This window comes from Piliocolobus tephrosceles, chromosome 17 (genome assembly GCF_002776525.5).
Source record: "Piliocolobus tephrosceles isolate RC106 chromosome 17, ASM277652v3, whole genome shotgun sequence".
Taxonomy (NCBI): domain Eukaryota; kingdom Metazoa; phylum Chordata; class Mammalia; order Primates; family Cercopithecidae; genus Piliocolobus; species Piliocolobus tephrosceles.
In genome coordinates, this window is record NC_045450.1 from 67,309,507 (window position 1) to 67,332,473 (window position 22,967).

Sequence of the window (22,967 nt, forward strand, 5' to 3'; positions counted from 1 at the left end):
ATAAAGGATGAATTGATGGGTGCTGACGAGTTGATGGGTGCAGCACACCAACATGGCACAGATATACATATGTAACAAACCTGCATGTTATGCACATGTACCCTAAAACTTAAAGTATAATAAAAAAAAAAAAAAAAGAACCCTCTCTTGGGTTCTAAATTGGGACCCATTTCTGGTAACAGTATTATAACCATATTAATCACTAACCGTTATTAAACATTAGTCATTATTAGTCCAATCTGTTTTACAGCAGAGAGAACAGGAGCTGTTTGCCTTACTACTCAAAGTATGGTCCATGGACCAGCAACATCAGCCTCACTTAGGAGATTGTTAGGAATTCAGAATCTCAGGCCCCACTCTGGATCTGCTAAAGTAAAACCTGCATTTCGCCCTGATTTCCAGGCTTCTCATTACACCTTGGGAAGCGCTGACTTACTCATCCTAACTGAAACTCTGTTGAGACCTGGGTCTTCTTTGCAGACATGAAGAGAGGGCATGGAATGAGCAGAAGTAGCCACCTTAGCATCAGGAGTCCTCTTTTAGGGGTGCCCTGGGGACTGAGGACTCCTCCATCTTCCTACTCCTGCTTCCTCTGTGTTGATAGAAGAGTCCTTTTTACTGCTGGACCTGGTGAGTACTCTGCAATTGTGTGTTGAGATGTGAGAAGTTACCGCTCTGTGTCGTGGGAGCGGGAAGGACAAAACCACTTCTCACCTTACTGGGGGATTATGAATTCAGGGCCATATTCAGGCAGTTGCTTCCTCTGGCAACCTCTCCTTAGCCCTCTTCCCCCTGGACCAGGCCTCTGGGGGTGAGGCGGCCGTGCTTCTGTCTGCCCAGTTCTGAAACCCTTTCTACCCTTCTAGGCCCCTCACCTGGGTCAAGTCTGTCATATTCTGCTCCCTAAACCTAGCAAGGTTCCAACTAATCCCATGTCTTTTCCATAAGCTCTTTTGAATTTTCTCGTTCCTGTAACATCTTGGACAAGAGGCGCGTTGTTATGCTAAAGCCAGCTTCTCCCATGAGCCTTTCTTACACAAATAAAATAGATGTTTGCCTTTGTTCCTTCCACTCCACTTTTTTACACTCCCCGCACAGGCTTTTAACAGAGTTTATTATAAATGGAAAAGAAAGCCGCTAGCGGCTATAAAGGGCGTCCCTGCATTCTTCTGATAGCTCCTGCCCTTCCCTGGTGCCTGTGTTTTCGATAATGAATGTCACAGGGGGACGGGGAGATGAATGATGACTGATAAGAGTGGACCATTATCTCCCTCAGCTCTTGGGAGCAGGTGAGGGGTGCCACCACCTGAGTTTCTGCACTGCGACAGGCAAAGCACTTTCTCTGTGGTCCTCCTGTCTCCTCCGCCTCCCCGTGAGGGAGTTTCTTTGTGATGGAGCTGGGGGGAAGAGCAGCAGACTCCAGTCCCAGGACCTGGGTTCCTGGTTTGACCTTTGCCATCAACGTACTGTGAGGCAGTGGTCATGTGACTGAAGCTTTCTGGGCCTCAGTTTTCTTCTGGGTAGAGAAGCTTGTTCTTCCCACTTCACAAGGTTGCATGAGTCTATATGTTAAGATATTCTTCCTTGGATAAAGAAAGAAATACATAGTTCCTGCTGTCTTCCTGAAAGTGCCTGCCATTGGTTGCGGTTCTGTCCTGTGGGGCTCCAGAGGACAGGGCTAAGCTGCCTTACACCAATGATGATGAGATAATAGACGTGCAAGCACTTGCTAAACTGTAAAGTGCTGTGCCTGTGTGCAGCATTGTCATTGCCATGACCCATGAGTCTGCTGGTCCACTGTGGGGTGCTGAGAAGAAAAAGAGGAGGAAACTAGGAAGCTTCTGTAGGCCAGGGGAGAGGCTGTGGGGAGGAGAATCTCAGGTGGGATAAAAGCTGGGTAAGAAGGGAAGGGAGGATGCAATGATTAAAAAACGGTCAGTGCATTGGACATGATAACTATAAAATGCTTGGCATCCTTCATATGTTTTGTTGTATTTTATTTTGTTTGATTTTTATTTTATTTTGAGACAGTGTCTTGCTCTGTTGTTGCCCAGGCTGGAGTGCGGTGCCATGATCTCGACTCACTTCCACCTCCACCTCCCGGGTTCAAGTGATTCTCCTAACTCAGCCTCCTGAGTAGCTGGGATTACCAAACCCAGTTAATTTTTTTGTATTTTTAGTAGAGACGAGGTTTTGCCATGTTGGCCAGGCTGGTCTCGAACTCCTGGGCTCAAGTGATCCACTCGCTTGGCCTCCCAAAGTGCTGGGATTACAGGAGTGTACACTGTGCCCAGACCTTCATATGTTTTAAATTTGGATTTCACCCCTTCTTCCTTACTTCTGAGCTTAGGGTTGTCCAAGTCCCTCTTGATATGATAAAAGATTTAAGCTCAAGTTTCCAGTCTCCTTAACTATTTCAGTTGTCACTAAGATGATCACTTTCTTTGAAAACCACACTTTACACCTGTTGATATCGTCTAGAGTTGCATTGGCCGTTTCTTTTTGCCAGCGTGTTTTATGTTGGGCTAGCATAGCTTAAAGTCAACCCATACATCTTTTCTCTCTTGAGCTAGTACCAATTTGGCTCTCACTATTTTTCCATTTTATATTTAAGACAAAGGAAGAAATTTTCTGTAATAAATATTTTTTAATAATGTAAAATTTCAGTGGCTTAAACAGGCATGATGAGGCTCCCACCAGGTGGACAATCCTATATGGGTTTCCAGGAACTTAAGCGGGGATTGGTGAAGTGGTGACCAGAAGCAGAGAGATGGGGAAAGGGCCAGAGGGCTAGTGTGGGAGGACCAGCCTCCCTGACGGCCCCCAGTGACCCTGGCCTCCTAGTGTTCATGCCCTTGTGTAGTCTCCTACTGAAGTAACTCCGAGCTTGTCAAGTATGGCCATGATTACAGTTTGTTGATCTCTCAGGTTTTCATAAAAGGCATAGCAGCTTCCACCTTGGCCTCTTGGGTCTCCTACTTTGAGGGCATCTGGTGACCATGACCTGGGGAACCTCAAGCAGCTTTCCGGAGAGGCCCAGGTGAAGGAGAACTGGGGCCTCCTGTAGACAGCCAGCACCAATTTGCCAGCCCTGTGGGCAGCTATTTTGAAAGATCCTCCCAAGACAAACATTCAAGTGGCTGCCATCCTGGCCAAGTCCTTGCCCCTGATAGACATCCCCCAGTCAGGAATGTCCAGCTAAGCTACTCCTGAATTCCTGACACACTGAAACTCTAAATGATAGTAAATGTTTATTGTTGTTTTAAGCTGTCAAGTTTTGGGGTAGCATAGATAACTAACATAGTAGGTATGAGCTCTGTGCCAGGGAGAGCTGAGGGTCAAGTTAGAGAAGTCAGTTTTTGCTTTTAATCCATGGAGTAAAAGTTTTTGCAGGAAAAAAAGGCTTTTTTTTTTTTTCCCCCTAAGAAAACATTGTAGTTTATGAGAACTGCTTCTCAGGAAGGAGGGAAGTGTTGACCACTCATTGGACCCCTTAACACATCAAGTCACAGGCTTAAGAATCCATGAATGCAACAGAAAGTCCCAGTGAACATGGCCTGTGGTTGTCAGGGGATGAAGGGGTCTTGTGACATTCAGAAGAGAAAGATGAAGCCTTGTGATGTGCAGTGGGGGAGAGGAAGGTGGTTCTTGCCATGAATTAGCAAACTTCAATCAGGCTTTTAGAAAAGCGTACAGAAAACATATACTTGAAAGAAGTTGCAATATTTGTTTGGTAAAACGTGCAGGATCTCCAAATGGGTTGTAGTCTTTGTCCAAGGAAGTAAAGCACCGAAGATCTAGAAAGCAGTCATGGTGTGGTTTCAGCAGAGGAAAATACTCTGACTCTCTCATTAATTGAGATTTTTGAGTTTTGGGATATGTGAGATGAAGTTCAACTGACCATGGATTATCATCAGCAGGAGGCCAGAAATGAAAGCCAAACCATAAGGATCAGGAGCAGGGCAGAGCTGCGGTGGCCAGGCCGGGGCTCAGGGCCAAGTGAAGATGCTTGAGAGTTGCTGCAAACACGGCTGCTCAGATATTTTTAGAGGGACTGTTAAGCCTCTATGACTGGGATAAGCAGCTCCCTGCTCCAGTCTGGGATTCTCCAGGTCTATTCTCAGAAACTCGGGCAGTAACAGGGCTCTGGTGGTGCTTGCCTACTCCTGGGATATATAAAAAATCTATTGACTGAGTCAAGACGAGGCCACAGACATCAGGCCACAAGGGATTCTGGTCCTCATCATGAGGGCTCCATACCCTCTATACACAGGCAGTCTAGTGTGGGATTTCCAGTTTTCCTGGGAGAAGGCAGGTTTGTTTGTTTTTCTTTTTCCCTGTCCTTGTATATGTGCCTGAGTCATCCAGACGATACGGGATGACTGGATGAAAGGTGCCCAGCTAGGCTGGGCATGGTGGCTCATGCCAGTAATCCCAGCACTTTGGGAGGCTGAGGCAGGCGGATCACTTGAGGTCAGGAGTTCAAGACCAGCCTGGCCACCATGATGAAAAAAAAAAAAAAATTAGCCAGGCGTGATGACACATGCCTGTAATCCCAGCTACTTGGAAGGCTGAGGTGGGAGAATCGCTTGAACCTGGGGGTAGAGCGTAAAGGTTGCAGTGAACTGAGATTGTGCCATTGCACTCCAGCCAGGGTGACAAAGAGATACTCCATCTTAAAACAAAACAAAACAAAAAAGAAAGGTGTCCGTCTGAGCTGATGACCCTTAGAAGTACTATTATTTGCAAGATGTTAAGTCAGGTTACCTTTCCAGTAACCTGGGCCTCTTAATAGTATTTTCTTTTTCTGATTGAAAATAAAATGCAACCTACTGAAGAAATAAATGACAGTAGCGAATTATGAAAAGGCAATAGTGTCTTCATCCAGGCTCTCAAAAATATGGTCATTTTTTTTATTCTCTTGGGCACATCAAATAAATACATGAAGGGTATGGCCTAAACAAGACTGATTTGGTTGCAAGAGCCAAAATCCCACTTGAAACAAACCAGCAAGCAAAAGCAAACAGAACCCCCCAAGAAACAAAAGAAGGAAGAAAGAAAAGGATGGATGGAAGGAAGGAAGGAAGGAAGGAAGGAAGGAAGGAGGGAAGGAGGGAAGGAGGGAAGGAGGGAAGGAAGGAAGGAAGGAAGGAAGGAAAGAAAGAAGAAAAGGAAAGAAAGAAGAAAGAAATGAAGAAAGAAAGAAAAGAAAAGAGAAAAAGAAAAGAAAGGAAAGAAAGAAACAGAAAGAAAGAAAAGAAAGGAAACAAAGAAAGAAAGAAAAAGAAAGGAAGGAAGAAAGAAAGAAAGAGAAAGGAAGGAAGGAAGGAAGAAAGAAAGAAAGAAAGAAAGAAAGAAAGAAAGAAAGAAAGAAAGAAAGAAAGAAAGAAAGAAAAAGAAAAGAGAAAAATTCATTGAATTTTGCCACAGAAGTTTGGCTTAACTGCCATCTTCCACTCTCCATATTTCTTGGTTCAGATTCTCAAGAGAGAGGACTGGATTGGCCACGAGCAGTTAAGGCAGACAGGCTAGGATATAGTGGTGGCAGGGCCCTCCCCTCTGGGTTGGGAGGGTCACTGTTAGATGGGAGGTCCATGACCTGGGCAGACACTCCAAAATGTCAACTACAAACCTGCACGCTGGTAGGGAGCCCTGGCCAGCTTATAACCACGTACACATCGGTGGGCTATAAGAAATCCAAAGCTTTAAGGTTGTCTGATTTGGCAAAAAAGAAAGTTATTCTAAGTATTTAATAGTTGCGACATATTTAATACTAGGAAATTCTTTGTTGTTTATCTGAAATTCAAATTTAACTGGGCATCTTGTATTTTATCTGGCAACTTGACCCAAGCGTGAGGGTTATCCTTCATTGGAGCTGTCATGGAAAAAGAATTGGGAAGATTTAAACTCTGAGTCTCAGACTAAGTTTTTCATGCCCAAGGGCTGTTTGGGTTCATGTCCTGTTTGTTTTCTGTGATCTGTTTTCATTTTCAAGAGAAGCAACCTGTTTTGATGAGAAAATGGAGACCCCGACGCTGAGGTCTGAATCTGCCGCTTATGGACAGCATGACGCTGAGGACGCCAACGCAGTACCTCTGTCTCCTCATCTAGAAACCAGGCATCGCCATGCCTATTTCAGAAGGGTGCTGTGAGCTCCGTCCCTGTTGTTCCAAATGGCAGCATTTCCTTTGTTCTTCAGGCTGAATAATATTCTATCCCATGTATATATATATATATACACACACACACATACATATATACACACATATACATATATACACATATGCATATGTACACATATACACTTATGCATATGTACATGTATACATACTATATATACATGGGTGTATATACATTTTCTTTATCATTTCATTCATGAATGAAGCACTTAGATTGTTTCCATTCTTTGGCTATTCTGAATAATGGTGCAATGAACATAATAACAGATAAGTCTTTGAGATACTGAATTTAATTTCTTTGGACAAATATCCAGAAGTGCTCAGTGAAATAAGCCAAACAGAGAGAGGCAAATACTGTATGATCTTCCTTCTATGTGGGATGTACAATAGTCAAACTCATAGAAGCAGAGAATAGAAGGGTGTTTGCCAGGGGGTGATGGAGGGAGAGGGATACAGGGAAATGTTGCTCAAGGCGCACAGAGTTTCAGCTATGCCGGATAAATAAGTTTTGGAGATCTAATGTACAGCATGGTGACTGTAGCTAACAATAGTGTTTCATACTTGAAATCTGCTAAGAGCAGAGAGCTCAAATTTATTATTCTCAGCACACACATACACAGACAATGTTACTATGAAAGCTGATGGATATGTTAATTGTCATAATCATGATGGTTATTCCACAATGCATATATCAAATCATCAAGTTATATAACTTAAAGATGTACAATTTAAAAAATTATTTAAATATTGTTGTGAGGAAGAATACCTAGGGGGTTACCAGCCATGCACCAGGTTCTCAACTAATACATGTGTTCCTTCTCCTTCCCTACTCATCATACAAACAGTAACACCAGTATCTATTATTGTTACTGAGTAGCTATGATCATGTGTATGCCAGCTAGGGATAATGTGCTCTTCAAGCACTGTCTCATTGAATTCTGGCAACAATCAAGTGAGAGAGCTACTATATCCCTCTCCAATTTACTGATGATGAAACTGAGGCTTAGGTTGGTAAAAGAGTAGTCCAGGGACACAGAGCTTCTAAACAGCAGAACCAGGATGTAATCCTGGGGCTGGGCGCCTCTGGCATTCAAGCTGCCAATTCTCAGTGCTTTTCCTTGTACTCAGAAAGCACACATCCCATTGTGTGTCATGTTGTAATGTTGAATCTACCCTCTGTTCAAGTATAATTGGGCCTGCAACCACTCACTGACTAGTATTTGTTGAGTGTTTACACCATTGCAGGCTCTTTTCTGGACACTGGGAATGTAGCGATGAGCAGGGAAAGTCCCTTCATAGAATTCCAATTCCAGTTAGGAAACAGACAGTAAACAAACAGACACGGGTAAGACCGAGCATCGTATTGCGATACGTGATATAAAGAGAATGACATAGAGGAACGAGAGATGTGACTGTTGGTTTGGGGGTCAGAGATGGATATTTTAAAGAAGGATGTTCCTGGAGCATTTCTCTGAGGAGGTGGCCCATGAGCCAAGACCTAAAGCAAACATGGGGAGTTGCAGACGGAGGACTGATGGTGACAAGAATAAGCCAGGAGTGATATGGGCTCAGTGCAGAGGCCAGGTGAAGCAGAGTGTGTGAGGCAGAGAGGTAGGAGACGAGGTCAGACCACAGCAAGGAGGTAGGGATTTATTCCTTGGTGATGGGGAGATACACAGCACCAACCACAGCTTCAGAAGAAAGCCCCCCTTTCTCCAAGGCACGGAAGCCTGCGTGAGGAAACCAATCATGCCACTTATCACCCCAGTTTGAAAAGTAATTGCAGACACATGTGTAAAGGGCAGGGCGGTCTTTTCTGCCAATTATGTGCCCTGTTATTAGGCGATTAGAAGCTGGTGAAGTCAAGGTGTGAGGGATTAGCCGCCCAATCTCCTCTCCCACCACCTCCTCGTTTCTGCTGCTTCTCCTAAGGGCACACTCTTCGTTCCCCAGGGAATGGTCCCAGCCTGAACGGGTGCCTTTCCAAATGATGTCCTCTAAAGCATCTTGTCCTTGTTTGTAAAAGAAAAAAGAAACCGACAAGAGACCCTTTAAAAACTGCAGATGAAAAGCAAGGTGACAATATTTCAGACTTTCGAAGAGTCTTCTCCTGAGTGTTCCCAGAGCTGGGAATCTACCAGGTTGTGCTGGTCCTTGACATGCCTCCATTTATATGCCCCTTTTGTGTTTTATTCAGTTCTTATGCCCGTGTACACCTGCCCATTTCTGTGGGTCTGTTCTTCACTGATTTATCCAGGTTTTCATTCTTTAAGCCAATACTTAGCACCTATTTTCTGCCTGGCACAGAGCTGTTCTTTTAAATTAACGGTGAAGTCAAGTGGTTAAGAGCTTTGGGTTCAAACAGTCCTGAATTCAAATCCCAACTCAGCTCCTTCAGTTCTTCCTACACTTAGCTATGTCGTCTGAACAATGGGGACAGTGGAGGGATGGGGTTCTCTGTCTCTCTAATGCCCTTCATTCATCCTCATTCTCAGCCCTGATGGATAGGAGACTTTCAGCCTAGCACCCCAACCCAGGTTAGAGGTCAGTAGAAGCAAGAGGACATTGGTTGGTGTGCAGTGTCTTACTCTGGAGGTGAAGATCCAACAGCAGGGCAGCTCTGCAGGACATGGCCTCTGAGGAGGGCAGGACACATGGGCCTCGAGGAACTGCATGAAGCAGGAATGCTGGGAGGAAGAAAGAGGGAGGCAAACGGAAAAGGGAGCAGAGACGAGAAGGGGCTTCCAACACCATTGAAGAGGAGACCCTGGGGCCTGAATAAAAACCAGCTAAGCCAGCCTGTTCCTGGGCTTCTATGGAGCTTGGTTGGCTAAGGGTGTAACCTCAGGAACCAGATTGCATGGGGTCAAATCCTGATTCTGCCCCTTGTTAGCTGTATGAGCTTGGGCATCACAGGCTTGGGCACAGGAGGGATCAAACCTCCCTGTGCCTCATTGTCTCCTCTACACAAAGTGAGCCTAATAATAGAACTGACTTTGTCGAGTGGCTAGAAGGATTCCATGAGTTGATATACACATAATGCTTGGAATTACACCCACCGCAGAGTAAGTGTTAGCAATTGTGGAAATCCAATTGTTCTTCTCTTCTCCTTGTTTCACCAGAACACTTGCTGTCTGGGATATTTGTTTGTTTTGTTCGCTATTGTATTCCCTGTTCTATTTCCTGGAACAGTGCTCAAACCCAACCAATATTTTTTAAGGTTTGTTGGAATGGATGAATACGTGAAAAAATATGTGAATTACTATTCTGTGGACTTGTGTTCTTGATCAACTCTGTGTGATAATGGGCTCCCTGCCCAACCTTTCAGATAATGTGGGCAGAGTGGCAGTGTAGCATGATAATATTAATTGTAGGCGGGGCTTGATGGCTCATTCTTTTGATCCCAGCACTTTGGGAGGTTGAGGCAAGAGGATCACTTGAGCCCAAGGGACCAACCTGGGTAACATAAAGAGACCCTGTCTGTACAAAAAATACAAAAATTAGCTGGGCCTGGTAGCATACACTTATTATCCCAGGTACTCGGGAGGTTGAAATGGGAGGATTGTTTGAGCCCAAGAGGTTGAGGCTGTAGTGAGCTGAGATTGCACCACTGCACTCCAGCCTGGGCGACAGAGCGAGACTCTGTCTCAAAAAAAAAAAAAATATATATATATATATATACACACACACACACACACACATACATATATATATATTAGCACCTGCTTTCTGAGGATAGGAGAAGCATGATACCTGACCCCCGCCCTGCACAACGAAAGTGCCCAGTCATGTTACCTGTTAGCGCCATCATTGCTTTGTGTGGTATATACCCCGTCTTTCATGACACCTGAGTGCTTACCAAGCCTGTTTGACCACGGTGAAGAATCTGACTATGATTGATATGATTGAGATACAAAGGGTCTCACTAAGACTAGATAACCCAGATTTTCCATTCCATGTGGCCAGGCTCTAGGCCTGTAGCTTCCTGGTCATGACTCCCTGGAATCAGCTAGAATTTTACTATCTTGTGATCGTTTACCACTGTTTGTATACACCCTGCCTTAGCATCCACAGAATTGGCAGAGTCTAAAATATTTAGAAACACTGGGTCCCGTGAACAGTCCCATAAACTGTTCAGGTGTCCAGTTCTGCCACCCAGAAGCTGATTCCAAATCCTTGGTGACCATTCTCTTCTCCTAAGATATGAACTTCTTACATTGCTGGGTAACACGGGTACTTGAGTTCTGGCACATTCCATAAAACGTAAGGATTGAAAGAGATCTGTAGAATAGCCAATTCAACCCTCTCATAATACAGGCTAATATGTGTTTTACATGAACAAGCCATGTAATTTGTATAACAGTCTATGATGTAGAAATAGTCACCAGCCCTTTTTACTGAAGGGGCATCTGAGACTCAGGAGTTAGCAGTTCTGCTAAGCTGGAAACATGGCCTGTTCATCTTTCTACTGAAAGATGAAGAGAAACAGTATGGCATACTGGTCAAGAGTTTGTGTTCTAGAGCTGGGAGCTCTGGATTCAAGCCCCTTTTCCACTAGCAATATGCTTCAGTTTATTCATTTTAAAGTGAGAATGGTGATAGAACTGGCCTCTTAAGATTTTCATAAGTAGTAAATAATCTGACATGTAAAAAGTACTTAAAACAGTGGCTGGCACATTACCAATGACTGTTAGCTATTAGTTAATTATAATGATAATGATTATAATTAATAAAATATGATATTTTACATAAATAATAACAATAATATAATAGTACATTTTAAGATAAAATAATCAACTCAATTAATTCTCAGTTAACATTAGTTATGATTTCTGTAGTTACTCCCACCATGTGGCCCAGTACGTGGCAGATGGCAAGTGCTCAACAGTGATGAGTTAAGTAACTCACCAGAGTCTGGCTCTAGTAAGTGACAGAGTGGAATTTAAACCTAGGCTGTTGGATTCCAAAGGCTGTATTTATTAGCAAGAAAGAAAACCAAGTCTTCAGGAACAGTGATCTGTTTTCACCGCAGCAAAAATAAGCCTCAGAAACAGGTCCAGGATCCAGGTGCTCTGACTCCCAGGTCAGTGCTTGCTCCTGTGCGACAGTTTCCTTCACCCTAGGGCAGGTTTGCCTATCGCTGGTTATTGGTGAAAGGAGATAATCATATTTTATGTGGGGTTGGTTATGATTCAATAAGAAAAGCATGAGTGTAAAGTGCTTGGAAAAGTGCCTCACACTTAATAAATGTCACAGATCTCATGATTGTTTTCCATGCATGCATTTATTAATGCTTAGGTGTTATTTTGAAGTGCTGTGTGTGCTTGCCACTGAGCTTACTGAGGATGTAGATAAGAATCAGACTTAGTTCTTCACCTCAGGCAGCTCATGGTGCAATGGAGGACTCCAGTAAATGACAATAACATGTTGTAAGTGCATTTAACTCAGCCTGGATAGATCAGGGGCAACTTCCTGGAGGAGGTGGCATTTCCTGGATAGCTGTGGCCCACAAAGTGGACCTAGGCCTGCACAGGAGAAAGGTGATAGAGATAATTCCAAGGAAGCAGCGGGTGCAAAGATCCTAAGGAAAATGAAGTTACCTCACATGAGGTGGGATGAATGGGAGAATGTTCTCTATGGTTGGTACTTGAGCTTTGTTGCAGGAGATTAACATGGAAAAACAGCAATATAGGATCTTTATGCATGGCATCGAATGCCAAGTTAGGTCTTTGGACTTTAACCTAAGGGCAATGAGAGGCCACTGAAGGTTGTACGTAGCTACCACAAAGAACAGGGACAAACTTGCTGTAATTAACTGCTGAGTCAAATTATGCATGGATCATAGTAGACACTTGATATTTATTGGCTGAATTAAAAATTGCCCTGGCAACAATATGGAAATCAGATGGAGGAGTTTGGGAGACTGGCAGCCTACAAACCAATCACTTAGCTTGATTCCAGAAATGTACTTCTTTTCTTTTTTCTTTTTTCCCTTTTTTTTTAAATAATATCTTGCTTCTTATAAAAACAATTGCTGAATGAATGAATGAATGAATGTGTTGTCATACGCTACTGTCTTTGTTAAGAGAGGGACAATTTATGGGCATCCAAGGCAACGTTAGCTGAGAACACTAAAGTAAGTAAGTCCTGGAATAAATAACCATTTAACCCCCAAAGAATAGTAACTGGGCCATGGGCTTCTTCTGGGAATATGCTGAGACCTGTCTCTTCACCCAGAGGCTCCATGACAAGCAACGAGAATTCTTTGTCTTCTCTCTTGACACTCTCTGATCTTTGGAGTCTCCTGGGGACAAAAAGTGAATCAATAGATTCATTACACAAACAAGAACCTGGGACTCTGAAAAGGCTTTAGATGAATTCCTGACCTGTCAAGTAAGAGAAAATAGAGTTGAAAATACTCTATCATGTCTTGCTCAGGTGTGCCCTGGTTCAACTCAGTCTTTCCAGATTCACCTTGGGACAACGGCATCCTCAGTCCACCTAGGGCATGCCCCACAGCCCACAGGAGATTGCTCTTGGCAAAGAGAATAGGTTGTAATCTGCTTGGGCCCCTGGGCCCTTGGTCTTATGGTTTATATAATATGAGCCTTCTAAATACGCATTCTTACTCCTGGCCATATTTTTGCACAGTGGTTCCTTGGCAGTGTCCATCATTGAGCATCGGACCATTTGGTATTCCTGATGAGATTAATGCATTTAGAGAGTCACTGGCCTATCCACTCTCATTGGCTGTAAGATCATCTGTTAATTTATTTCTTAAGAAATAGATTAGGCTGGGCATGGTGGCACACACCTGTAATCCCAGCACTTTGGGAGGCTAAGGCGGGTGGATCACCTGAGGTCAGGAATTCGTGACCAGCCTGACTAACATGGTGAAACCCCGTCTCTACTGAATACAAAAAAATTAGCTGGGCATGGTGGCGCATGCCTGTAATCCAAGCTACTTGGGAGGCTGAGACGGGAGAATTGCTTGTACCTGGGAGGTGGAGGTTGCAGTGAGCCGAGATCACACCATTGCACTCCAGCCTGGGCAACAAGAGTGAAACTCTGTCTCAAAGAAAAAAAAAAAAAGAAATAGATTATTAAGTGCTTGTCATGAAGCAGGTGTGGTTCTAAGTACTGGAGTCCAATCATAAATTAAGAGATATTTAGTTGCCATCATAGAACTCATATTCTAGTGAGGGAAACAAACATCATAAGCTAACAACAAATAAAATGGTGACAAATGATAGAAAGTGACACAAAAGAAACAACCAGGACATGAGCCAATGAAGGGTGACTGGAGAGGGACAGCATCTCTTCTGAAGAGGTGACATCAAAACCAATTCTGGGAGGGTGAAAATGACCTAGAAGTGGGGGAAAAGAACATTCCAGATGGAGAGACTAGAATGTGTGCAGGGGTGGGGAAGAGCTTGACAGATTTGACAGCCAAGAGAAGGGCAGAGTGCAGTGAGCAAGGGGGAAGTGGAAATGGAATGAATTTGGAGAGGGAGACAGGAGAGAGCTTTGTAAGACCTTGTGGGCGGTGGTGAGCTTCCCTTTTCTATCATGTGCTGAGAGAGAATTTAGTGAGTCAACATACTCACTTTCAACTTTTATGCATTGGAAACAGGACCAGTGTAGACAATTTCTGTGTCCACTTGGAGTGTTGGGACTGAATGGGGATGTATAATAGTACTGCACTTTGAGAACCTGTGGGAGATGGATGCTGAGGTACAAGAGATGTACTGTTGGATATTTTGTTTTGCTGCAGTAAATGTAAGTATTAGAAACAGCAGACTTGCAGGAATAAGGAAGAACTCTACGATGCACCTGCACTCTCTTACTGATGCATCCCACTCCTGTCTATTAAATATCTGCTCAGTGCCAGGCAATGTGCAGGCAATGAGCATCCGAGAGAGAGGGACAGACATCATCCCCGACTTAATGGAAATTGCACACCTGTCATTTTAAATCCACAGAACCTCAGGTTTTCTTCACTTTCCCTTTGTTCTAGCTCAATTATTTGCCTTTTCTGGGTCTCATTTGGTTAAATTCTGACAGCTGTCACACATTCAGAATCATTAAAATGTGGTTTTCTGTGCTTAACTTGCTTCCACCGATTAACTTTCCCCAACTCATTATGGTGGTCCTGACCTTGGTCTATTCATAAAAGACCATAGAAACCATTAACCGAATGGGTTGCTTTTTATAGGAGCAGCACAATTTTATCTACTAGAGGCATTGGCAGATTTGGATTACATTGTAAATAAATTTATCCAATGCAAACATTCACCAATCTGCATTGCATTGTAAATAAATTTTCCCAAGTAATTGTTAAGTGATGGCCTTACAATCATGTTGGCATAAGAAAAACAACCAGAGAGAAATTCAGTAGCTTTGCAGTAAATATTGAAGAGGAAATGGGATTTGCAAGGGGACAGTCAGCTTGGATTAGATGGATAGAAGGAGAGGGCCATTTAGTGAGTCAAGGAATTATCAAGGAATTGAATTTGTGATAGATATTAAGTGTTGGCTGTACCCATGTAAATATCTATGCCAGATGAAAGTATTCAGCTTTTTGCCCATTCCCTGAGCTACACATAGTCCCAAGAAGGGGGTTCATTTATATATAAGTCAGCTATTTCTGGATAAAGCAATCACAGCAGTCTCTGTGTCATATGGTATAAAGATTTATTCCAATGGATTGACTGAGGTTTGGCTGGTCTGATCTAGGCTGGGGCAGTCAGATCTCACTGCAGATGTGAGACGGAATGGAGTGTCTCAGCTTCATATGTTTCTCATCTTTTTTGGACCAGCTGGACATCCAGGAAATGTTCCTTTCATGGAAATGGCAGTGACACAAGAGAACAAAGGGCTCTTAAGATGTGTGCTTAGAAGTGCACACTGCCATCTCCATCTCATTTGATTCACCAGTGCAAGCCAAATGGACAAGCCCAAAGTCAAAGTGCAGTATGTTCACTCCACCTTTGATGAAGCAAGAATTAGATCCAGGTAGAGGTGAAGAATTAGGGCTCAAAGCAAATCTACCATATTCATAAGTAAGTTTCATTTACTATTCATTCATTCATCTACCATGGCGTAGGCTCATGTTTTGTGCCAGATACTGTGGGGCAGAAGAAGAGATGTCCATGTCATATTCGTATACCACTCACTAGTTAGGAACCTGATAAAAAGAGTTCTTGCTGTCGTTATCTTCTCTAGGTTGTGTACAACAGTCTGCTAAGAAGTCTCTCTTCCTCAATTCTGGGCCTCAATTCAATCCATCTTCCAATGTGGCTGGAATGATCTTCCTAAACTGTAAATTAGACGTTAAACCTCTGTTTAAGCATTTTAAATGTTTCCCTCTTGCCAGTAGGATAAAGTTTAGTCTCCTAAGGTTGATTAAGCTGGTTCTCATCTGAACCCCTAAACTGCCCAGCCTTGCCTTCTGCCATCCCTCTGGTCACCAGCCACTTCCACAAATGCCTTTTTTTTCTTCACTTTCCCTTTGTTCTAGCTCAGTGATTCCTGACTTGGGGAGCAGAGACGGGCAGATTGGGACAGGAGGGCTGTGAAGCCATTGTAAGAGATCTTGTCTAAATACACAGTAAGCATTGCTTGTCAAGTAAATAAATGATACCCCCTGACACAAACACAGACACTGTCATTTTGGACCTTTACCTATATGTGGTTGTAAAGAATAAACTTCAAATTCTGCTAGAAGGAAGGGTTGAATTATGAGCTTTCCTTTGCAGTTATTTCTTTTCTCATCAATGGATATGAAAAATACAGCATCTGCAAGGTGGAGACCCATGATGGTTTTTGACATATAATGGAAACCAGCAGTGGATCCATTGTCTCTTCTTTTTTATTTTTATTTTTTTTCCTTCAGACAGGGTCTCACTCTGTCACCCAGGCTGGAGTGGAGTGGCACAATCTTGGCTCACTGCTACCTCTGCCTCCCGGACTCAAGCGATCCTCCCGCCTTGGCCTCCTGAGTAGCTGGGACCACAGGCCTGTGCCACCATGCCCAGCTAATTTTTGTATTTTTTGTGAGGGTGGAGTTTTACCATGTTGCCCAGGCTGGTCCTGAACTTCTGGACTCAAGTGATCCACCTGCCTCAGCCTCCCAATGTGTTGGGATTACAGGCATGAGCCAGTATGCCTGGCCCCCTCGTCTTTTCTTAAACACATGATCCTCGATAGCTCTGGCTACCTTGACTGTGTTTCAGCACCCCCTGTAGCACATTATAACAGCATCTCTCCCAATTAGTCATATTTTCTTAAGCATACACACCATGCCTCATAATTTATTTCCCTGTTGCTTAACCTAGGGGCTAATATGCAATAGGGACTTTAGGGATATTTTTTGAATGAATAAATAAATATTTGTGAGTGAGTAGTGGAGAACTCTCTGGAGCACTGGTTTTCAAAGTATACATTCCAAGGGCTTGTTAAACACAGAGTGTTAGACTCCACCCCAGAATTTCCAAACCAGTAGAACTAGGGGCTTGACCTACCTGGGAATTTTCATTGCTGACAAGTTTCCAGGTGATGCTGATGCTGCCGGTCTTGGGCCACACTGTAAACATCATTGCCATACTGAGTTGGCACTGAGATGATTCTCTGTGTAAAAATAACCCCAGCCACTAATTTTGGGTAAGGGAGACACCTAGAGGGGGGATTTAACTGCTTCTTGTTCAGAGAATAAAAATTAGTGTCTGAATGCCCAGTTTTGCTTCTCATGAGGGACTGAAGCACTAAAGACAATTGGGCCAATTTAACTGAGATGGCCTAAAAGTCAACCCTGGTTTCATCTCCATTGCTAGTGTGGAAGTTATGCTTGTATTAAACATATCACAGAGGACGCTGTATTAGGGCAGAACCTAAAAAGATGAAGGAGTATTTTTTGTCTTATTCTTAAATGTGTGGGCTCTGCCTACATCGAGGAAATTCAGAAGGATATCACACCCTATGTGTCCTCCACAAAAGATCTTCAGACACCCAGAGGCTCACACATGTTCTTCACTGTGTCTAGTCCTAGTCTGGACTATTGCGAGAAGATCTTGCATCGTAGGGAGCTACATGTGATGATGGGCCTCTCAGCATCACACATTTTTCAACACAAAAGCCACTTAATTTACCCGCTCAAACCAAGTCTTCTAAGCACCTGCCATGCTCCAGACCTTGTTCTGAGCATACAGTAGTAAAAATACAGAAATGAGCTTATATTCCAGAGGAAGAGACAGATAGCAAGCCAACAGATGTAATCACTCATTAATTATTGCTACAAAACAAATCACCTCAAAATGTAAAGCAATTGTTTATTTTCAGGTCACATACTGCCAATCAGCTGGGCTGGGCAGATTCCACTGGGCTTGTTCAAGCATCTATGGGCCCATGAGGGGCTCATCTTTCCTCCTAGGACCAGTGGGATAGCCCACAAATGCTCTTTTCAAGACATCAGTAGGAGCTTTTGCAAGAGCAAGCTGAAACACAGAGGGTCTCTTGGGACCTGAGCTTATAACTGGCACCTCATCCCTTCTGCTTCATTTAATTTGTCACAGAAGTCGCATGGCTAAACCCAAGGCCAAGGGGCAAAGGGCACAGATGCAGGTTGGAGTGAAGGATTGAGATGATAATGCATGCAACAACGCGTAGCAGAAGGTCAAGTAACGCAGGGGCCAGGAAGAAACACGAAGCAGTGTTTGTGGCTTAAGAGTGATCAGGAATGCTACTTTTGGTCAGCACTTTGGTAGCCAGGGAGACTTGTTGCAGGATGGTGCACTGTCCTAATCTTGGGTGTTTTTAGCAGGCGTTCCCATTGTAGGGAGTGAGACATTAGCATGAAGGTATGTTGTAGTGCTGTGTGATACGGTCTTCCCTGCATGCTGTCCAAGTAGGTCCCAGTTATCCAGGTCCCCAGACACGCCTAATCGCTGCATTGTTGCATAAGGGCTCCTAGCTGGATTAACCCCACTCTATACAAATGCCTCATCATAGCAGCACATTGAAAGCATAACAAAATTTGAATACATTATCTCTGCTGGACTATAAGCCAGTCACCCCCTCCCCCTACACACTCACACCCATGTGCTCGTACGCATACACACAGAAACATGCACACACTCACACAGCCACATCCACCCACTGTGGAATGCCTTCATCAACATCAGTCAAGGACAGGAAACAAGCTCAACCCTTGGCACCCACAGGAGGCAGCTGCTGGCTGTTGGATTATTCCCTCAGTGCCAAGCTAGGCTGATGCGTCTGGAAAAGGGGTGTGAACCTCGAATGCGTCTAAAGGCAGACACAGCTTCTCGAGGAGCCCACAGATGCTACAGCAGCTGGGGCTTAGTCGGGGGATGATATGGGGTAGGCGGCAGAGTGGGGATACGTAGGGTTCAGCTTTAGTATTTATTTGCCACATCAATCAATTCATCAGCCAAAAAATCCCTATTAGGGAACTAAACAAAAAGCAAAGCAAAACAAAGAAGAACGGATTTCTTCTTCAGAAGCCTTTTATCATTGGAATGAAATAATTTTTCTTCTGTTTTTGTTGGACAAAGTATGATCTCTTGTTGTTTGGTGAAATGCACATTCTCAGAAAGTTGAGAGGAATAGACGATAGAAGGGGAGAGAAACATCAATATTTACAATAGTCCTGGGAGTGTTATCATGTGATTATTCCCATTTTATTGATAACAAACTGAGTCTTAGGGTACAAAAGTGACTTGCCTCATGTAGGTGGAATCTGAAGATCTCAATTCAGGTCTTACCTTTCTGACAAATCTTTTTCCATCTTAGTAGGCTCGGCATGTTTGGAACCTTGTGGGATTACAGAAGTGAGCCTCAATGCCTAAGAAGACTCCAGAAGTCAACTTCTCTCATTCCGGAAAAGCCAATCTGTGGGGATTGAGGCAAGAAAGGAATGAAGACTGGCCCTTTGGGCGCACTCACCTGGAACCAGGTGAGGTTTACCGGAGCCACTCTGCCCGCCAGTAGAACAGCCCGGGACAAAAGCCTGGGACCCTCGCAAATGCCTGAGCAGGACTTTGCAGGGGACAGAATCAGCAGGATTTTCACCAAATGACATCCATCTTAATTGGTAGCATCAGACTCATGAGGTCTTCCATGGCCTGGGCATCACAAACTCATTACTGGTCATTCTGCCAATGGCCTCTTTTTATATATAGTTGATGAATTTGAGGACAAACCAGAGAATTGCCCTTGGCCAAACCAAGCTGTCTCACCCAAGACTTTTTCCCCCCTTGGGGAAATACTGGGGCAAAAAGCACATCCAGTGAAACCAATCTGTCTGACACTGGCAATTAAATGCTCCAGGCTTGAAGGGACATGGTGCTTTTGCACATGGGTCATTGGCTAGATGTACACACACTGCCCCACCCCAGGACAAGGGGGCCAGCAAATGCAATCCTACCATGATCCCAAAACGGGAAAAATTGGAAATATTTGGTAATCAGCACTAAGGACAAGGGAATGGGGACACCACAGAAGGCCAGCAGAACTAAAATCCATAGCACCAAACTGTCCTTAGAAGGCAGCCTTGGACACTCCCTCCTCTGAGGGACTGCTTCCCTTAACTGAGCTGCTGCAGATAGAAACCTAGCTAGATCCTCATCTTCTGCGGTCTAGTTCCTCATGGTGGTTTCTCACCTCCCGAGCTGTCCTCTGCTCTCTTTCACTATCTTTGTATTGCTAAGCCATGGGCTCAGTTTAACTGGCCCTGAATGACAAGATGGTGCCCTCCTTGGAGTGGAGAAAAGTCTGGATATTTCAGGATGCCTTGATTTGAAGCCTGTTTGACTCCAAAGTTCCCTGGTAAACCAGAGGGAGATGTGAGGATAGATCTCCACACACATGGATTCCAAAGTGTCATGATCTGTGACATCATCTGTCAGACTGTATTGATCAGAGGCTCCGGGACAGATGACCCTATTTAGGAAGGGAAATGAGTGGGTGAAGCAGCAAGATTCACCTTTTCCAGTTTCATCTGGGGGTTGTTTTGCCAACATTGCCATCTGTTGGGCCAGTGCTGGCTACAGCAGCCAAGCTTCAGACATCATTGCATCTTTATCAATGACCTTGGGACCACAGGAGATAACCTTCTGACCAAACAGCAGCCAATGAAGGAATCTTAAAAGGCACATCACCTTATATTTACTCTGTGGTTATGTCGTCACTTAATCCTCACCACAACCTTATGAATTCAGTATAATTCGTATTTTCATTTTACCTGTGAACAAATGGAGGCAGAGAGTTTGAGTAACTTACGAGTAAGTGGCAGATCTGGGGGCTGTGCCTAGATGATGTGGCTCCAGACTCCTTGCCCCTCCCCACCTTCTGCTGCATCTTGATTGAGTCTAGCCATCTATTTCTTTAACACACACTAATTGCTATCTCCATGTTCCAGGCCCTGTGCCAGATGCTAGAAATACATCCCCGTCCACTGGATCTTGGCATGGTCCATGGCTCAGTGTCCTGCTATGTTACATGTTACATAATGCATTTATTCCTGTATTTAGCCCATGGAAAATAATGCTGAAAGACATTGCCTACATGTTTCTACAACCAAACTGTGTAACTGATGTTTCTTTTATTGCTTTGGCTATCAGGAAGCTCTTATCCAAATCAGAGCAAATACATTAGAATTTGGGCTTGTCATTTCAGTTTGCTGAACTTTTCCTTCTGGCCCAGATTTTCTATTTTGGTTTGTAAGTTCTATTGCACAAATGTCCTTTAATGTAAAACACCTTAAATTCTTTTTAAAGGAAGCCTGCATGGAAATGATAAATTAAGGTCTTCCCTGCATATTCTTAGATTTCTACTAGGGAAGGCAGACCTAGATGTCCCTCTTACCCTCAGTCCCAAAGCACCCCATTTATAAAATCCCTTAAGCAGTGACTACGGCTGTTCTGAGTACCTGGGGGTAGTTCAGAGCTTCTGAAAGTAACATCCATATACAAAAAAAGAAGTTTTCTTCAATCCAGATCCCAGCTTTGGTGCCAGATGCACATTTGTGGAGTAGGTGGCTAGTCAGACTCTCACCTGAGCAGTTAATAAAATCTATTGCCCTTTGATGGAATTTTTTCTGCAAGCTCGAATTGATCTGTCCTCTTTGTGATTTGTGAGATGGCAGGAAAACACCAAACACCATCATGACTTGGGCCACAATGGGGGGAAAAAAGGAAAAAAGAAAAAAAAAAATCCACTGCCAAGGCTTGCCAGGCATAGAAAGGGCTGGTACTGCTGGGGTCATTTTATTTGATTTATTGGAAATAGAGTAGATCTTATTAACATTTTAATAAAGAGAATCTTTTTGCACTAGGCTGGAAGTGGCCGCCAGTCCCCCGTGCAATTCCATTCTCTGGAAAAGTGGAATCAGCTGGCATTGACCAGCTTGATTCTGGCATTGATCAGCTTGATTTGTGAGGCTGAGCCCCAACAGTCCAAAGAAGCAAATGGGCTGCCACCTCCGCGGGGCTCGCTCCTCGCGAGGTGCTCACCCCTTATCTGCCATGCAAAACGAGGGAGCGTTATGAAGGAATCCGTCTTGTAAAGCCATTGGTCCTGGTCATCAGCCTCTACCCAATGCTTTCGTGATGCTGCTGCTGATCTATTTGGGAAGTTGGCTGGCTGGCGAGGCAGAGCCTCTCCTCAAAGCCTGGCTCCCACGGAAAATATGCTCAGTGCAGCCGCGTGCATGAATGAAAACGCCGCCGGGCGCTTCTAGTCGGACAAAATGCAGCCGAGAACTCCGCTCGTTCTGTGCGTTCTCCTGTCCCAGGTAGGGAAGAGGGGCTGCCGGGCGCGCTCCGCGCCCCGTTTCTGCATTCAGATCGCCCGGCACGGGCAGGGTGAGGGGGCTTTCGGGGGGTCGGGGCCTCCGGTCGCGGCGGCGAAGACAGATCGGGGCTCGGCAGGGAGGTCATTCCGAGCCCAGAGATCCTAGGCGCCCCCTCACACACAGGCTCCCACTCTGGCTTGTGTGTGTGTGTATAGGTTTGTTCACGGGAGGAGGAGAGAGCTCCCGGTCCTTTTTTGCTAGCAGGGGCGACATTCTCGCCCACATCAAGTGGGTTAACTTTGGTTCCCTCCTCCGGAGGCTCCGTGCATCGGAGAAGGACTCAGTTGGAGGCGACTCCAACGAGCCGCGGTTTCCAACCCAGCTCAACGCCCAGCGGCGGAAGCGCTGCTCGAGTCCGGATTGCGGGCTGCGGGGCTGGAGAGGCCAAGCAGGCACCACTGACTTCCCGGGGCGGCCGGGCCCCCTGGCACAGCCCGGCTGCGCGCTGGAAGGCGCCTCGGGGCAGCAGAGAGCCGCAGCCCAGCTGCCGCTGTCGCTCAAAGGCGCCGGCGCCGGCCGCACCCGCATCGGGGTCCTTTTGCTCCCAGTCCCCGGGCCCGAAAGGGCCGGAGCGCGTCCCCTGCCAGGGCGCAGGCCCCAGCCCCCCGCACCCCTATTGTCCAGCCAGCTGGAGCTCCGGCCTGATCCCGGGCTGCCGCCTCTGCTGCCTTCCCTGGGCGGGAGCGGAGCGTAGAGAAAAGTTCAAGCCTTGCCCACCCGGGCTGCAGCTGCCTGTTAACCCTCCGAGCGCTGCGGCGCGAGGGAAGGGCCCGCCAACCAGGAGAGGGGGCGAGGGAGACGCGGTCCACCTGCAATCACCTCTGCATCTCAGAGATTTCAGGAAGTTTGAGTGCAGGAAAGCAGCGCTCCGAGGCCAGGCCTGGGGTGCTGGCGGCTGTGGGGGGCACGCCCAGCGC

At 45.1% G+C, this 22,967-nt stretch overlaps 1 protein-coding gene across 1 annotated transcript in view; it reads left to right on the top strand.

Annotated features, from left to right (window-relative positions):
* The first annotated feature begins 21,822 nt into the window (after positions 1-21,822).
* Positions 21,823-22,967, top strand: part of CDH13 (cadherin 13) — a 1,108,439-nt gene continuing 1,107,294 nt past the window's right edge. The window contains exon 1 of the mRNA XM_023226862.2: positions 21,823-21,990. Coding sequence (XP_023082630.1) covers positions 21,946-21,990 — 45 coding nt within the window. The 5' untranslated portion in view covers positions 21,823-21,945. The remainder of the gene's footprint in view (positions 21,991-22,967) is intronic.